Consider the following 16,374-nt stretch of genomic DNA (forward strand, 5'->3'; position numbering starts at 1 on the left):
CTAATATAATATAATATATTTTCAACAAAGACGTTCATAATTGAAAAATGACCCAAAAAAAATTTCGTTCTCTTTTGAAAAAAAAAATTCTAATTAAATAATTTACGACATTATTTGAGGGGCTCGATTTCTTAATTCGACTCAAGCTTCCGAAATCCTAGGTACGACATTGCGTAAAGAATCCCAAAAAAAAACACGTGATCATGTGTGTAGCATAATTCATATAGTTTAGATCGTTGTATTTATTACTTAATATCGACCAACGTATGAACCACTACAAATTTTTGTGGTATCAACAATTATACATATGGTGGATGATTATGCTATAAAGAATATGTTTCATCGGTGTTGATGAATTCATAGCTAAACAAATTGAAAGCTCAGTAAAGAATTTCTTGCAACTCATACCAAAAATAATAGTGTACAATGAATGGATATTTTTTACAAAATAGGGAGGAAAAAAAAAGGCTTTTGTTCAAAGAAGAAATACTACAGAGCAAATAAGGATTTCTTATATAAAATATATGAACTTTAGTTGCCATAAGAAAGGAACTACAAATTCCCTGATGAAAGGGGAAAAAAATGTACAGAAATATGCCAAAAATCGGTTATCTTGTACCTTAAATTACATCCCCGATGAGGTTCTGTTTATCCTCTGAGCACCCAATTTAGGAGCAGATGGTTTGGTTCCTCTACCTCGCCCGGACGACAAAGGCTTCGGCCCAGTGGTTGGTGGAGGAGCTGCAATGGATGCCCAGAGGTCATCATCAGCAGATCCACTAGATTTCAGATTCAAAGGCTTGGAAGATGTTTTAGGAACTGGAGCAGCAATTGCGCCCCACGGATCATCATCATCAACTTTGCTGGGTTTCGAGTTCAAAGGTTTTGATGTAGATTTTGGAGCAGGATGTGCTACAGAACCCCAAGCGTCACTATCATCATCATCATCTTCATCGTTGCTTGTCCTAAATGTGCTCTTCGGTCTTGAGCTTGGAACTGAACCAAACATTGCATTGAATAAGAAGTAAATTTAGAAAGACTTTTCACGCACCAGTGTGCATCATTATGTGATAATATGAGTTCAAGTACATTTTTTCAAGTCACCCTCTTCCAAAGTATTACCTCGAGGCTTTGGCTGTGAGACGGGACGTTTTTGAGCAGCTTGGATGCTTGAAAGAGCTGAAGATGGTTTTGTTTCCTCCAACGGCTCAATATCATCCCAGCCATCTTTGTCTTCACCAATGCCGTTTTCAAGTTCACCCCACCCATCAGTTGATGTAGGGGACGCGGGTGGAGGATTGTCCGTGAATTCAGTTAAGTCAGAGTGGGAATTTACACGGACCGATGTTACATTTGCTGTATTCATCACTGTGCCATCAAAATATCAATGTCAGTGCAGTACAGTGTACTAGTCAACAGGCAAGCAACTGCAGACAAGGGCAGAAATAACAATCAAATAGAGGCGTATCCTTGCAGGATAAGTTGATTATCCTAGAAAACGAGAGGCATAACAATTATTTTTTTCAACAGAAAAGGAGGAAGAATGTGTACCAGAGCTGGAATTGGAAATGGATGAAGGAAGAGGTGCATTTTTTGTGTCCGTTGAAGCAAGAGTATTCTGTTCAGAAGGTTTGCCTTTAAGAGTCAAAGAGCTCATTGCCCATCTGCATCAAAATCCGTAAAAATGATACTAACAGAGAAGGCAAATCTCTTCGAGGGAAAAGATTAGACACTTGGTTCAAAAATATTACATCCTGCGGTTATATTTAGTGTAAGGAAAAAAAGGACGACGTCAAATACATATAGCAGCCATAGAGAGCCATGAAAGGAGACAGATAAAGAACAAACAGACCACAAAATTTGCTCGCCTCAAAAAGTCCCAGAGAGTATCACCCTTCCTTTGAAAATCCCAATCATCCTCAAGTTTTCTCTCCAATACAATTTTTATCACAAGTCTAAATACAAATTATTTTATCCACAAAAGTCATCCTATCTACAGGTAAACACCATCAAGAATATTGAGGATTTCCAACCACATACTTATTAGTTTTTACTACATTCTTCACAGATGTTATAACACAGGTTTCAAGTGGATAAAGCATAAAAGATAATAAAAAACAAAAGACAAGGAAACCTTAAAAATTGCTAATTCAAACCAATTCAGGTAGGAATGATGAAAGATACATCAGGCCCTGTGGCTCATAAAACTCCATAAAAGGATATAGACTCAAACTCAACGTACCCAAGTAAACCAGCATTTCCAGGTATTGATGAAATTCCTGCATCTGATGAACCTGTGGTGTCTCCGGTGCTCGTCTAAAGGAACCAAAAGATACCATTAATCCTCAAATCAAAAGAGAAAAGAGAGCGGAATGGATACTCAGTGATATAGCATCCAATTATCAAATCTTGAGCTTGTGACAGCAGAAAGCAAGCATAAATAGCATGCACTATTTCACAGTTAAGTCTTTATTTTTTTCCCTATCAAACAGGTTTGATTAAGTTTTGAAGTAGAGTTCTTCAAAAAAATTTGTGAGCTTTAGCATCAATTTCATATCCTTTTACTGATATGCAGGATGTAATACCACAACAATCAGGTACACACCTTCTGATGATATTGTTTCACTAATTGCAAAAACTGTTCAACAGCCTGGAATGCCTTTGATCGTACATCACTGTGCACAACAAAGGAGTGAGAACAGATGCAAAATTATGAAAATGTCTAATAAGATGAGCAGCCCATGACAAAAGACATCAAATGTGCATTAAATAAAGATATAAACATATATTAATGACAATGAGCGTCAAGGGTCCATCACAAGAAAATCACAGGGATAAGAAGCAATTACAATATGTAGAGAAGGAAACAGAAGAAAATAAGACAGACACTTTCATAGCGCATTAAGTCAGCACGTCTAAACTAAAAGCAATATATACAAGAACACCAGTATAGCTGGCGTAATTTGAAAGTGACAAGTTTACCACAAGGTTTGATTATTATATATATTCGTATGTATTTTCAGACATAGCCAGTGACGTGAAACTAAGAACATCGGTTCTCCTGAAATTTCTTTGTAAAGATTGAAGATGGTGTCCTACAATTTTATGTCGCACAATTCAACTGTATTATCTTGATAAGCGTAAAATGAAATGTTTACAACTTTACAGTAATCAGCATAATATCAACCTTTCTATTTAATTTGGTATTAATGCTCCCCCAAGACCAAAAAGTTTTTACATGGTGCTCAATCTCATGAAGCTTATTCAAGGTCAACCTAGCAACACTTTAAAGATGCAATCAAAAAATTTGTATAAAATCAATGTCAGTTAATTAGAGATCAGCTCACTGGAGACAGTCTTAAGAACACAGAAACAACAAAATAAGATGAAGGGAGAAATTAATACTCTCAACCAGACAATCAAAGTTAATTAATACCTGTCGGGATCTATGGTCAGGACAACGACATTTGGCAAAATTCGAGTTGCAATCTCATTGACATCATAATAAGAACCAGTGGCACATAACGCCATAATACCTGACACAAAGAAAGAAACGATATAGGAGAGATGAGAGGTGGGGTAACAGGAACTTGGAAAGGGAAGAGACTTTCACTAATTGAGGGGGCAAAACCTTTCTTTAGACATTCTCTGTGGGAAAAAAGACTAAGAGAATTATATGGTGAAAAAACCAACTCAAAGACACTAAGTCTTCCTACTACGAGGTCAAGAAAAAGAGTAAAGCTTTACCTGCTCCTCGAGCAGGAGAAAATGTATCACGCAAGGCTCGAACTGTAAATGCATTTATCAGAACTCTTTTCCTTGTCTGCATTACAATAAATTCTTGAGTTAATATTAATACCAAAGATTTATGATTTATTTAGTAATAAAGGATATAAGCATAGAAACATCTGGAAGGTCAGAAAAAAGATTTTTGTATAAGAACCATTTGACACTGACCCCTTCATTCAGGTGACTTGCAATATTTCCAAGTAATATGGTTGTATTTGTTCTGATTGCTGGTTCTTCATCAACCTACACCAGTAATAAAGTGTGATAAAAAATTCGTAAAACACTGAAAACAACAAAGGATGCCATAGACGTAAAATTTTGGAATTTGGGAAAATTATGGCAAATTCGACTAAGAGACTTGTTACTCAGCATGAATAAGCACATACCTGAAGCTTTGAAAGAAACTTTAGCAACGATCCTGATATAGTGCGCTGAGAGAGCTGTGGAAAGGTTAAGCGAGGAAACAATCAAGAATAATTCAGATAGTTTTGGCTTGACCATCAGCTGTACATCCCTTGACTGTCAATGATATGAAAGACGAAGTCCGCTTACCTTGGGAGCCAAGACAAGCATAGATTTCAGGGTCAACTCTCTTAGAAAAGCTGATGTGTCAGAAAATCCATTTGCGACGTGAGGGTAAACCTGCAATAAAACATATTTTTTTCTTAATCAATCCATGCCGATTTATTTGTGCATCAAACAGAGGGGAGATTTAACAATACGAGTATTTATAATGTTATGAGCCTTGTTTATACTTGTTCGTCAACAATTTGAGCAGATAAGGCCTCGCCATACTGATCGATATGCTGAAGAAGACCAACTCGCATGGCCCGATCATTAGATGCAAAAAGTTTGACCACTGTAGGCAATACCTGCAAAAAACAAACCAAGTTAACTACAAGATAATTAATAATAAAGATTGCAATAAAGATATAAAAGATAGTTGCCTTATGACTATATTCTTCTGTTGAAAGCCAAGAACCTAGTTTCAACAATGCAGTCAATGCAGGTGCAGCAGCTGAACCAAATTCCATGGCAGACGCTAGTAATGGAAGCAACTAAAAAAGCAAAACTTTAGTAAATCAGTAGCAAAAAATTGAACAGAAAATGGAACTTCATAAACACCACCTTTTTCAGCACTATTTGGCGAGGCAGCTGCTCGGCAAGATTCGGAAGCTTGCGGAAAAAGTTATCCTTTTCTACACTGTCCTTCAAGTTGAGAATTTCCATAAACTGTATGGTCTCCACCAACTTGTTTTCAAAATATTCTGACAATGCATAAGAAGAAAATGTAAGTCCATCAAATAAGTTGTTTAGCAAAAAAGGTTACTCGTAGTCTTGAACCAGCAAAGTCAAAATATATTGTTTTTGTGTCAAGAAAAATAGAACCATGGAATCTCTAAGGAAAAAACAATGCCATAACAATTCCATCAAAAAAATTGCTTTTGTATATCTAGCAACCCTAAACCAAATCTTATCGACTTTTCTTGAGTCGGTGGTCTTATAAACTTCAGTAATGGAGCATGGGAGTGAATTATAGATCAATAAAACCCAAATATCATCAATCAACTTGTTCCATGAGGTTAGAGAAATAGATGATGGAAGAATGCTTGATATCTATTCCTCTCCAGGTGAAATTTCATCCTAGTTTTGCACACCTCTGACAAGTAAACATTAATTTTGCACATAAAAGCAAACAAGAATGGAATTGGCATCAGCACGTTGTCTTCAACTTTTAATAAGAGCAAATGCAAATGCAATTGACGTTTGTACTAACTGGTGAAGGAATAGTTGGAGGTAAACATACAAAGATATAAGTTGAAGAGCAAAGATAAATGAAACCCTTGTTGAGAAAAGAGGAAAGTCACATGAAAATCACAGAAAAATAGCGGCATCTTGTCAGAGAGTGATTGAGTGCATAACAAATAATATTAGATGACTAATCTGCATAACCAGCGTAACCTACACCACAATTATTCAATTCTAAACTACATAAAAATGCTCATGCACTCGATATTTCAGCAGCAGTTGTTCAGAGGAAATATTTAAGAAATAAAATTCTAACAGGTAATGTAAAGGCATAAACATGTCTATTCATTTTTTGGTGAGAATATAAACATATCTATCAGTTAATATGAGGTTACAAAGAATTCTGTCAGGTAATGTCAAGTTAACATCTATTCTACATAGAGAAATTGTAAAATAATTCAATCAAATTTACAGAGATATCAGAAGAAAAAAACATACCGCCATTTTCAAGAAGCTTTGACGAATTCAACCTGCGAGAGGGCATAGAACTCAAAAGACGCTGATAATCTGGAAGTAGAGACTGGGACAGACCAATATGCAATTCCAAAAGTTAACCAATTATAAAATCTAATGAAAGTTGAAGTAATCACTGAACCAAAAGGACTCAGGATTGCATAATAATTACATAAGCTGAGAATAAAAATAAAATTCAGAATACCAGCAAGAACTCTATTCCTCATAAGTTTTTTTTTAAAAAAAAAAGCATACACAAGCATGTCGCACCTTAGGTATGCCAGCAGTATTCCGCAACTCCTCTGTTTTACTCAACTTAGTGCCCGAGAATAGTTCATAAATCAGACAGCCTATCATTGCAGCATCAAAAATAAAAATAAAAATAAAAATAAAAATAAAAATAAAAATAAAAATAAAAATAAAAAAGGAGAAATCTAGGGATAAAGGATGTCATGCTTTTATTTCAAATTTTGAAAGGAAAAAAAAATTAAAAGGAAAAGTAACCCAAAAGAAAAATAATATTCCTACATCCATTCCAAACGTAATCATCCTTCCATTAGAAAGCTATGTTAAAAGCGAGATGCAACGAAGCATTTCTTGTGCGAGACGCTTATCAACCTGAAAAACGTTCTACAAGGTACACTTGGTTTTCATCAGCCTAAGATACTATTTGTTTTACTAAACCATAAATGGATGCAAATATATAGGTGGTATTTCATTCAAAACACAGTTTTCCAAAGATGATCTGTGTTCTATTAATTTCAAGAATTTCATCACAAAAAGGATCTCACAGCGAAATAACAGGATAGCAGCCTTTACTTAATTTATCCAGCAGAGAAAGAAGAAAAGAATATTAAAAGTCCATCTACCCTCTAATTATATTAAATTAACACAGGCTTCTTTTGACTTACACAAAAATGAGACATGAACCTAAATTCTTAAGAAGAAAACTGTTTCAGCTTTCCATCCAAGTATCCAACCAAATATGAGTTTGATCAATCTCAAAGTTTGCTTGGTAAATAATTATCTGAACATCTTGTCAGGTGTTGAGCAATCAAAATGCACACTTACCTAAGCCCCAAGAATCAATAGCCCATGGCGGAGATTTTCTTATAGCTACCCAGTCAGATTTTGCCAACTCCATAGACTTGTATTGTGAACCAATAAGCCATTCATATTGCTGTGTCAAAAAATGTCAAATTTGATTAAATGAAAGCAGTTCCATCCCAATGCATTTAAGCTGAAAAAAAATAATCATTTTTAATGTGGCAATGAAATAGAAATTGATTTTAGGAAAAAAAATGCAAGATACAAGATCATATAAAATGTTAGCCTGGTTCAGTTTGAAATAGATATTCTCTCAGAGAGAGCAAAAAGATTCTAAAAGCCTCAACTTTTCCAAAAATTATATGGTTTTCATGCTTTGTACCTTGAGATTCGATTAGCAGGATTTTTCTCACTCATGTTACGATTTGACAATTTACTAATAAGCTTCCTCCCAAGTACCAAAACTGTAGTAGCCCGTATCCAAAACTAACAATTAATGAGTAATTAATTGAAGGATCATGTTCGGATTAAGTAAAACATGATAAAGGAAATTTCAAATGGATTAACGGAGTCCAGAAATGGATCCAGGACACTCAAAAATGGTGGGTATGGTTCGGCAGGTTCGGGCGCTCCGAACTTGAGTTCGGAGGATCTCGGAGGCTCTGAAGACTTCGGACGGTCCGAAGTGGGTTCGGACGATCCGAACTCATGCGGCCAGCTGTCCCAAAAAAATACGTCATTGGTGACGTCATCGGGGAGATGTTCGGACGATCCGAACAGTGTATTGGACAGGTGTATGGTTGCATGCGATTGGTTGGACTCGTGGCGGAGATCGGACGATCCGATGAGGCGATCGGACGGCCCGAAGCAGTTCGGACGATCCGAAGTCAGGATCGGACGATCCGAACGTGCTCTATAAATATGAGGTCCGAGCTCCTCATTTGGTGCAAATTCCGAGTTCCTATCCTTCGCCCACGTGGCTCTATTTAGGGCTTTGGGTACTCTTATTTTAGAGTTGGAGTAGGGAAAAGTATTATAGTATAGTCAGACAGTGTCTGACATAGTAGCAGAGCAGTGCTCGTGTAGCGGAACAGTGCTCGAGGCTGTGGAGCTGCAGCAGGGGTGTGCCCCTAGTTGCGGGATAGTCGTCATCAGTGGGCTGACGACGGACGCAGGTATAGCTATAGTCTCCTTAAATTATTTAGGAGTATGCAATAGCTTAGTTAAGGCTTTTAGAGCTTAATGAATGATGCATGGGTATTTGCATTGTAGAGTTGATGATAGGCTTGGAACCTAGAGTTGGACTGCTAGGACTGCCTGTAGAAAGGTACGTAAGTACTGACTGAGATTGCCAGCGGATATGCATGCTTATATGTTGTATTTATGTGTTTGCATGTTATTGTTATTGATATATGGCATGTACATATCATCTTGTGTCTGTACGTCTGTACATCTTTTGAGATGAGCCAGTTAGGGTTACTCAGCCCTGTTTGGACGTTTGATACCGAGTACCCTTAGGTACTGATACCTAGAGGACTCCGTGGTCCGCATCCGAGATTCGGGAGTGAGTGGTCGCACACAGTGGTTAGCTACCCCGATGTGACGAGCTCATACTCTAGACGTCAGTCTGAGCAGTTTGTATACAGTTATCCCAGATATGGATACCCTGTCATTTGCATGCATCATATTTGTATGTTTATCCGTGCTTTCGTATTGAGCTTAGAGCTCACGTCCAGTCTTTTCTGTGTATTTGGACACCCCATTCGACGGGGCAGGTTTAGGTGCGGGATTGAGCACCATAAGCTTGGAGAGGCCAGTAGCCCTTGAAGACAGCAAGATTAGCTGTAGGTTTATTTTAAGTAATTCGATTGGGTTGTATAATCGAGTTTGTTTAGCCGGTTGTATTCTGCAGGTCTTCTTGTATTTAAGTCTTCCGCAGCGATTTTATTTAATGCATGCTTAATTACGCTCTTATCTCTGATTAGGTAGCGGATCCGGTATGGGTCGCTACAAAAACACACCAAATTAAGAAACTTTTTGGAAATAATCTTCACATAGCTAGATAAGGATATGAATGAGCTCGCATTAATTTAAGTTTAAGACACATAAACAAGAAGTTTGTTTTCTCTCGTGCTGGGAAGTGGGAAGCCAAAACCCGGTTTCTCCAAAAGTATAATGTGAAGAACTGTGAAAAAGATGGACTCAAACTGATAACTTACAAGCATTGGTCCAGTAGCAGCTTCATTATTCCCGTCAAATTCAGATAGAACATCAAATGCATGGAGCTTCCAGTCCAAAGTTTGAGTGACGACAACACTAGCCATGCAAACATTACCATGAACCTGCAATAGGACAACACCAAAGACATAATCCTTAATATATAGCTAAAACCAGAAATTCAAGGAAGTGCAACGACCAAACGAAATTTCATTTTTTACAGATACTCAAACACCACGATAGCGGAGATCCACCAAATTAATATGCGTATAGAGTCACAATATCACATGAGCATATCTAGCATTTTGTAAGACATTTATCAACTCACAAGTCACAACACAATCACATTCAAGAATTGAAACATAGAAGTGTGAACATTTTATGACTGTAAATTCAATACATCACTCATTTCAAAGCTCATATCAAGTCCTTTTCCCCTATTCACCATCCAGAAGCAGGATGCCAAGTTATTGAAGACTTTTGAATATAAATAAATATCATCAAATAAAAGGCATATTCGCAGCAGTTATAGTCAGATTGTAGGGCTCAAGCCATGCAACCAAAAAATGATCACAAGCAGGTTCTCCCCGAATGGATATGTTATTACATAGGAAACTACTGAAACTAGATATAAGATGCATACCAATTTACAATCATTATTTAAAAAGCTCACAGCTTTAGCTATCCGATGAAGCCCCCAAGCAAAGTATTCATCCCTGAAGAAGCAAGAAAACATTAGAACTATTTTGAAACAAGGCAAGCAGGAGGATAAATCTGAGGAAGCTAGAGAAATGTTACGAAAGATGACAAGTCGAAATGGCGTCTTTTGAACTAGTAACTAAAATATATGACTCTAAAAAAAATACAAAGTCGTACGAACCAACGATCTGTTGGTAGGATTAAATAATATCTAAGGAACCAACACATCAAAATTATTGAAAATATACTCATTAAAGCAAACAAAGCCAAATGTTAAACAATGTTACTCGATGCTTGAATGACAACAGAGGGATTACAAAAATATTACACCTTTGGCTGCCTTCTAACCCCAATTCCTTGATCTTTTCTGACAGGGGCATAACAGGCTCCGTCACAATATAGATAGTGACCTTTGTACTAGAACCATCAAAAGTTTCTGCTTCAGTACTGTGCAGAAATGACAAAATGTTTGGATGCCTGACCTGAAGAAATAAACACAGTTCTCAGTTGTGACATAGGGAAATCAAGTGCACAAGTCCGTTCACCGTGCTTCGAGAAATGTGAAAAACATGAAGGGAAAAGGAAGATACATCGGAATATCATCTTCTATACGGAGTTTTATGACTTGACGATAATATTTAATCCGGACACATGAATTTTTAGGCTAATATCATCATAACTATGATGCATTAGCTGTGTGTTCTCTTAAAGCAAAAGATGTTTCACCATTTTGGGTTAATCACATGGAACCGTAAGTGTTGCTTTGATGCTACAGTGGTGGTAATACACCCACTGTAAATCCGATGCCTCATGAAACCAAATAATCTTTTACAGGTGGTCCCACGCGCTGGTCAACATGTCAAAATAACTGGCTCAACATGGACCCTTTGATTAACAATTTGGGTACTAACCCCGCTCTAGCATGGAATAATCGAACTGTACTATAGCTTTTCACATCAATTAAATTTCAGAACTCAAATGGAAACCAGGGGCACCTGACTCTTAAAGAAGAAGCAGATCAATTATTTCAATAAATAGTTTCACAATTGACTGGCAAAAGAGAAGCTCACCGTTCGAAGGCGTTTGACACCGTTACGACCAGCAGTTAAATGCCCGTCATTCACATTGCTTCCGGAAAGAGAAAATATTGAAACAGGAGTCCCATCATCCTGTTTGGTGAGAGGAAACGAATGAAAAGGCAAAAGTTAGAGACCTTTATTTTATCGGGATTATAATGGAAAGTGTGATTTAGAAAGTAGCAAAAATTTTCAATGAGACACGACAGAAGAAAGTTGACTGCTGACTACAAACGTCTCCCATGTCCGGCCACTACAAATATTTTCAATGAGACACGACAGAAGAAAGTTGACTGCTGACTACAAACGTCTCCCATGTCCGGCCGCTAGTATCATCAATGTGATGAGGATGCCTAGTCACAAACTTCTTGTAAAGCAAAAAGGATTATGTACTTATGATTGTCATAATGATACAGCTTATATGAGCAACTAACTGATCCCATCCATTACTCCACGCCTCTCTCTTCTCCAACTTCGTCTTCTAAACTTATTCGTCAAGAACAGTTGCAGAAAGTAAGCAGCCTACAATTGCAATGAGTAACCACCAAATGGACACATCACTATCTTCAACCTTCAAATCCTACTCCAAATTTCAAGTAAAATATAAACAAAAGGAGACGAAATCATGAACCTAGTTGTAGTCCACAGATGCTGAAATTTCAAATTTAGCCCCATATTCGTCCCAAAATCCAAGCTCCGACTTTGTAAATAGCTTCCCAACTGAATCCTAATTTTGCCCTTATGATACTATTACTACCAGAAACATACATGTCACGAAGCTGGAACCAAAGAAGCATAATTCGACAATATTCCAAACAAATCAACCAACTTCAAGAAAAACAAAGAATCAACAAGTAAAGTTCCAGATGGAAAAGATGCCAACCTTGGAGGTACCACGGCAGTGCACCCAAGATCCCCAGGCAGAGGAGTAAGGCTCACCGATATTGTACGGCAGATCTTTCAGGCCGGTGCCGGATCCGCCGACCACCCCTTTCAGAAATTTAAACATCCCTCAAATCCCGGTTCCTGATCCAGGAAACCGATTCAGAAACTCGATTTACGACACTGTAAATGGGATTTGGCGGAGGTGCTGAACGCGATCAGAAGGAGATGTACGATTTCTACTTCAAGTGATCGATCGTTGTGTTTCTTCGCTCGCTACAATGTCCATGCCACATGATGGATTAGGCTCCACTGACCCGAATCTGATACCGATGGGCCGTTAGCCCAAACATTAATGGGCCGGACCAGTGACCCATAAGATAATAACTATGTTTCCGGCCACATGAAAATATATCAATCAAAGCCACCAAATATACACCATATATAATATTCACATGATTATGTTACTCGTACAAAGTGTGTGCATAATTAGTTTTTTGAAATTTTTTGGTAACCACTATGCATACCAAAATTAAATTGAATCAATTAGGTATAGTTACGCTTTATTTGTGTAGTGACCCTGCATGGTATCACCTACTAACTGGCAACTAATAGCATGCATTAAACTTAATACAGCAAAATAACTTAACAGAGTAAAACATGCGGAAACAAAACCATAATTTACATATCAGCTTAGTAACATAATCCAGGCTTAAATCTGTAGTGATACAACCAAAACGAAACATTAAACAGTAAACATTATACAGCTATATCGAATCCTGTTGTATAATAAAATCCTCAAGGCTCCTGCTCCCTAGTCCTGCCTTGAACTACCAGCTCCGTCCATCCTGCGACCTGCCCCATGGAATAGGGTGTCTAAGATAACAACTAGGACGTGAGCGCTAACGCCCAGTACATAGACATGAGTAAATATATGTATATAATGCATGCAACATGATGACTGGTACAGGGACATCTGAAAAATCATGCTCAGAACCGGCGCCACATGAGTGCTGCCATCGCACGGATCAACCTTTGGGTGCAACCACACTCGTCTAGTACACCAGAGTAGACAGAAATAAATGCCTCCGCCGTCGCGGTACTCTCACTGACAGACTATCGAGTATAGAGCTGAGCGGCTCTATAGTCAGGTATAACAAGGTATAGGCTCAACGTGTATATGCACATGACATATGAATATAAAAAGCGGTAAATCATATATTATATCATATAATAATGCCAAATAAATGCAACATATAAACATGTATACTAGCTGGCAATTTCAGTCAATGTGTACGTACCTCTAGGCTAGTTCAAGTATAGTAAGATCCTAGGTTTCAAGCCTATATTCAAAAGTTCACCGTATCACTACATAAATTCTATAAGCCTTAACTAAGCTAATAAGTACTCCCAAAACTTAAATAGATTTCCGGACCATACCTTCGTCCGTAGATAGCCCTTTGGAGTCTCTGGTCCCGGATGACTATAACCACACCTTGGTTATTCCAGAACCTCTATTATAACCGATAGGGCCCTCAAGTGTATATCTCACACTATATAACTGTAGAAGGAAACTCGGGAATTCGTATTTAGAAATGAATCTGAGAAGCCCTATTTATAGGCAAAATTTCCGGCCAAGATCGAAACTTCCGATTTCAGGATCGGAGCTTCCGATCCAGCTCACTGCGTGCATGTGTGACACGTCGGGATCGGAACTTCCGATCGGGCGATTGGAGCTTCCGATCTGCTCTACGTTCAACACTTGTCAAAACTCGTGGCTGAGTCATCGAGCATTGCTGGCAGCTGGAGATCGGAACGTCCGTTCCAGGATCGGAGCTTCCGATCTCGGTGCTTCCGCTAGGCTTCCGAAGTGGCTGGGATCGGAGCTTCCGATCTGGGTTCGGAGCTTCCGATCCAGCCCAAAGTCAAAAGCCCATATTCCCTTCCGAAGTTCAATAATACTCCGAAATTACTAACCCTTAATCATGTTTAACATATTATTATCTTAAAATGGAATCTGGGTTACTACATTCTCTCCACCTTTAGATATTTCGTCCGCGAAATAACATCTAAAGACAAAATCAAGATAATAATATGAAACATCAAACCATGTTTTATTACAACAACTGTAATTACATCTTACATGGTAAATCAAAAGTACAAAGCAAACAACTCAGGATATTCCGCTTGCATACGACTCTCAGTTTCCCAAGATGCTTCTTCAACGCCTCGGCGCTGCCATTGTACCATCACAAGTGGTATAGTCTTGTTCCGAAGAACTTTCTCCTTCCTGTCTAGGATACGGATTGGTCGTTCAACAAAAGACAGATCTGGCTCTAGCTGAATATCAGTAGACTGAATCACATGAGATTCATCAGCTATATACTGTCGAAATAACGACACATGAAAAACGTTATGTATACTGGAAAGATTTGGCGGTAAAGCCAACCGATATGCAACATCTCCGATCTTTTCCAGTATCTGGAAAGGCCCAATAAAACGAGGAGACAACTTGCCTTTCACGCCGAATCTCATCACCTTCCTGAAAGGTGATACTCGGAGAAACACATATTCACCAGGCTCAAACTGAAGTGGCCTGCGACGAATATTAGCATAAATGGCTTGTCTATCTTGAGCAACTTTGATCCTATGCTTGATCAAATCTACTTTGTTTACAATCTGCTGCACCAATTCAGGACCCTCGACTTGTCATTCCCCGACTTCATCCCAGAATAACGGAGTACGACACCGTCGACCGTACAATGCCTCGAAAGATGCCATATCAATACTACGATGATAACTGTTATTGTAGGCAAATTCAATCAAAGGTAATTGATCCAGCCAAGATAAGCCAAAATCCATGACAGAAGAACGTAGCATATCCTCCAACGTACGAATCGTCCGTTCTGACTGCCCGTTGATCTCCGGATGATATGCAATGCTCAAACTCAGAGTGGTACCCAACGCCTCCTGAAAACTACCCAAAAACGTGAGGTAAATCGCGGGTCTCTATCACTAACTATGCTCACTGGAATCCCATGTAATCGCACTATCTTTTGGATGTAAAAACGTGCCATGCGATCATAAGAATATTCCCGGTTATAAGGAATAAAGTGTGCTGATTTCGTCAAATGGTCAACGACAACCCATATAGCATCACACTGACGTGACGTCATAGGCAAGTGGGTAACAAAGTCCATAGTCACGTGCTCCCACTTCTATTCGAGAATCTCAAGATTCTGCAGTAATCCACCTGGTCGTCGATGTTCAGCCTTGACCTGTTGACAAACCAAACATCTTGAAACAAATTGATACACACTTCGCTTCATCCCTTTCCACCAAAATCTAGTTCGCAAGTCCTTATAAATTTTCATGCTACCAAGATGAACTGATAATCGACTCCTGTGAGCTTGAGAAAGAATATCGTTTCTGAGCTCCGCAATATTAGGTACAACCACTCGATTAGTTAAGCACAATAAACCATCTGCCTGAAAATGAAATCCAGATGTATTAACTCCATTGGCTAGACGTGCCAAACGCTGAGTCTTAACATCAGATATCTGAGCATCTCTGATCTGAGAATACAATGCTGGCTCAGACAAAATAGTATACAACCGAATCTCATTTCTCCCTTTCTTGTGCTTGAGCGTAAAACTCAATGAACAGCACTCTTGAATCATATGAGATACTTCACTAGTCTGAAGTGCAGAAAGTCTCACCTGCCGACTTAAGGCATCAACAGTAAGATTAACAGAACCTGGATGATATTTTATTTCACAATCATAATCCTTCAGAAGATCCATCCAGCGTCTCTGTCGCATATTCAACTCCGCCTGAGTGAATAAATACTTCAAACTCTTGTGATCCGTGAATATCTCAAATTTCTCGCCATAAAGATAATGCCTCCAAATCTTGAGTACAAATACAATGGCGGCTAACTCGAGATCATGTACTGGATAATTACTCTCATGCGTCTTCAACTGTCGAGAAGCATAGACAATAACATGTCCATGCTGTGTCAGAACACATCCTAACCCCTGACCAGAGGCATCAGTATAGACAACATAACCTCCTGATCCAGAAGGTAGAGCTAGCACAGGTGCAGTAGTAAGACGTCTACGCAGCTCGTGAAATGACTCCTCACAATCCGAGGACCATATGAAGACAAAATCTTTCCGTGTAAGCTGTGTCAAAGGTCTGGCCAATTGTGAAAAATTCTCGATGAACCGACGGTAATATCCAGCTAGACCCAAGAAACTACGAATCTCAGCAACCGTCGTTGGACGAGACCAGTTCAGCACTGTCTCTATCTTACTAGGATCAACAGATATCCCTTCACTAGAAATCACATGACCGAGAAACACTACCCGATCAAGCCAAAATTCACACTTGCTCAATTTCG

At 38.5% G+C, this 16,374-nt stretch overlaps 1 protein-coding gene across 1 annotated transcript; it reads right to left on the minus strand.

Annotated features, from left to right (window-relative positions):
- Nucleotides 1-567: 567 nt before the first annotated feature.
- Nucleotides 568-12,260, minus strand: LOC140894733 (uncharacterized). Its single transcript, XM_073303330.1, has 21 exons — nucleotides 11,974-12,260; nucleotides 11,085-11,183; nucleotides 10,345-10,496; nucleotides 9,959-10,031; nucleotides 9,318-9,440; nucleotides 7,123-7,231; nucleotides 6,322-6,401; nucleotides 6,037-6,118; nucleotides 4,918-5,057; nucleotides 4,737-4,847; nucleotides 4,545-4,661; nucleotides 4,342-4,431; nucleotides 4,176-4,229; nucleotides 3,958-4,032; nucleotides 3,748-3,823; nucleotides 3,437-3,536; nucleotides 2,606-2,675; nucleotides 2,243-2,316; nucleotides 1,552-1,664; nucleotides 1,123-1,368; nucleotides 568-996 (listed from the first exon to the last, which is right to left on the minus strand). Exons 1-21 carry the CDS (start codon nucleotides 12,097-12,099, stop codon nucleotides 626-628), a joined length of 2,481 nt encoding a protein of 826 aa, XP_073159431.1. The 5' UTR covers nucleotides 12,100-12,260; the 3' UTR covers nucleotides 568-625.
- Between the last annotated feature and the right edge of the window lie 4,114 nt (nucleotides 12,261-16,374).

The sequence above is a fragment of the Henckelia pumila genome, chromosome 4 (assembly GCF_033568475.1).
Source record: "Henckelia pumila isolate YLH828 chromosome 4, ASM3356847v2, whole genome shotgun sequence".
In the NCBI taxonomy this organism is placed as follows: Eukaryota; Viridiplantae; Streptophyta; class Magnoliopsida; order Lamiales; family Gesneriaceae; genus Henckelia; species Henckelia pumila.

Bases quoted from the DNA above. Each gene is read 5' to 3' on its own strand.
- LOC140894733 (XM_073303330.1), bottom strand. From the start codon at position 12,099: ATGTTTAAATTTCTGAAAGGGGTGGTCGGCGGATCCGGCACCGGCCTG. The intron at 10,497-11,084 runs GTGAGCTTCTCT...TTATTTCTTCAG, and splicing joins GTGTCAAACGCCTTCGAACG to GTCAGGCATCCAAACATTTT. The intron at 4,033-4,175 runs GTATGTGCTTAT...TTACTGGTGTAG, and splicing joins AGTTTCTTTCAAAGCTTCAG to GTTGATGAAGAACCAGCAAT.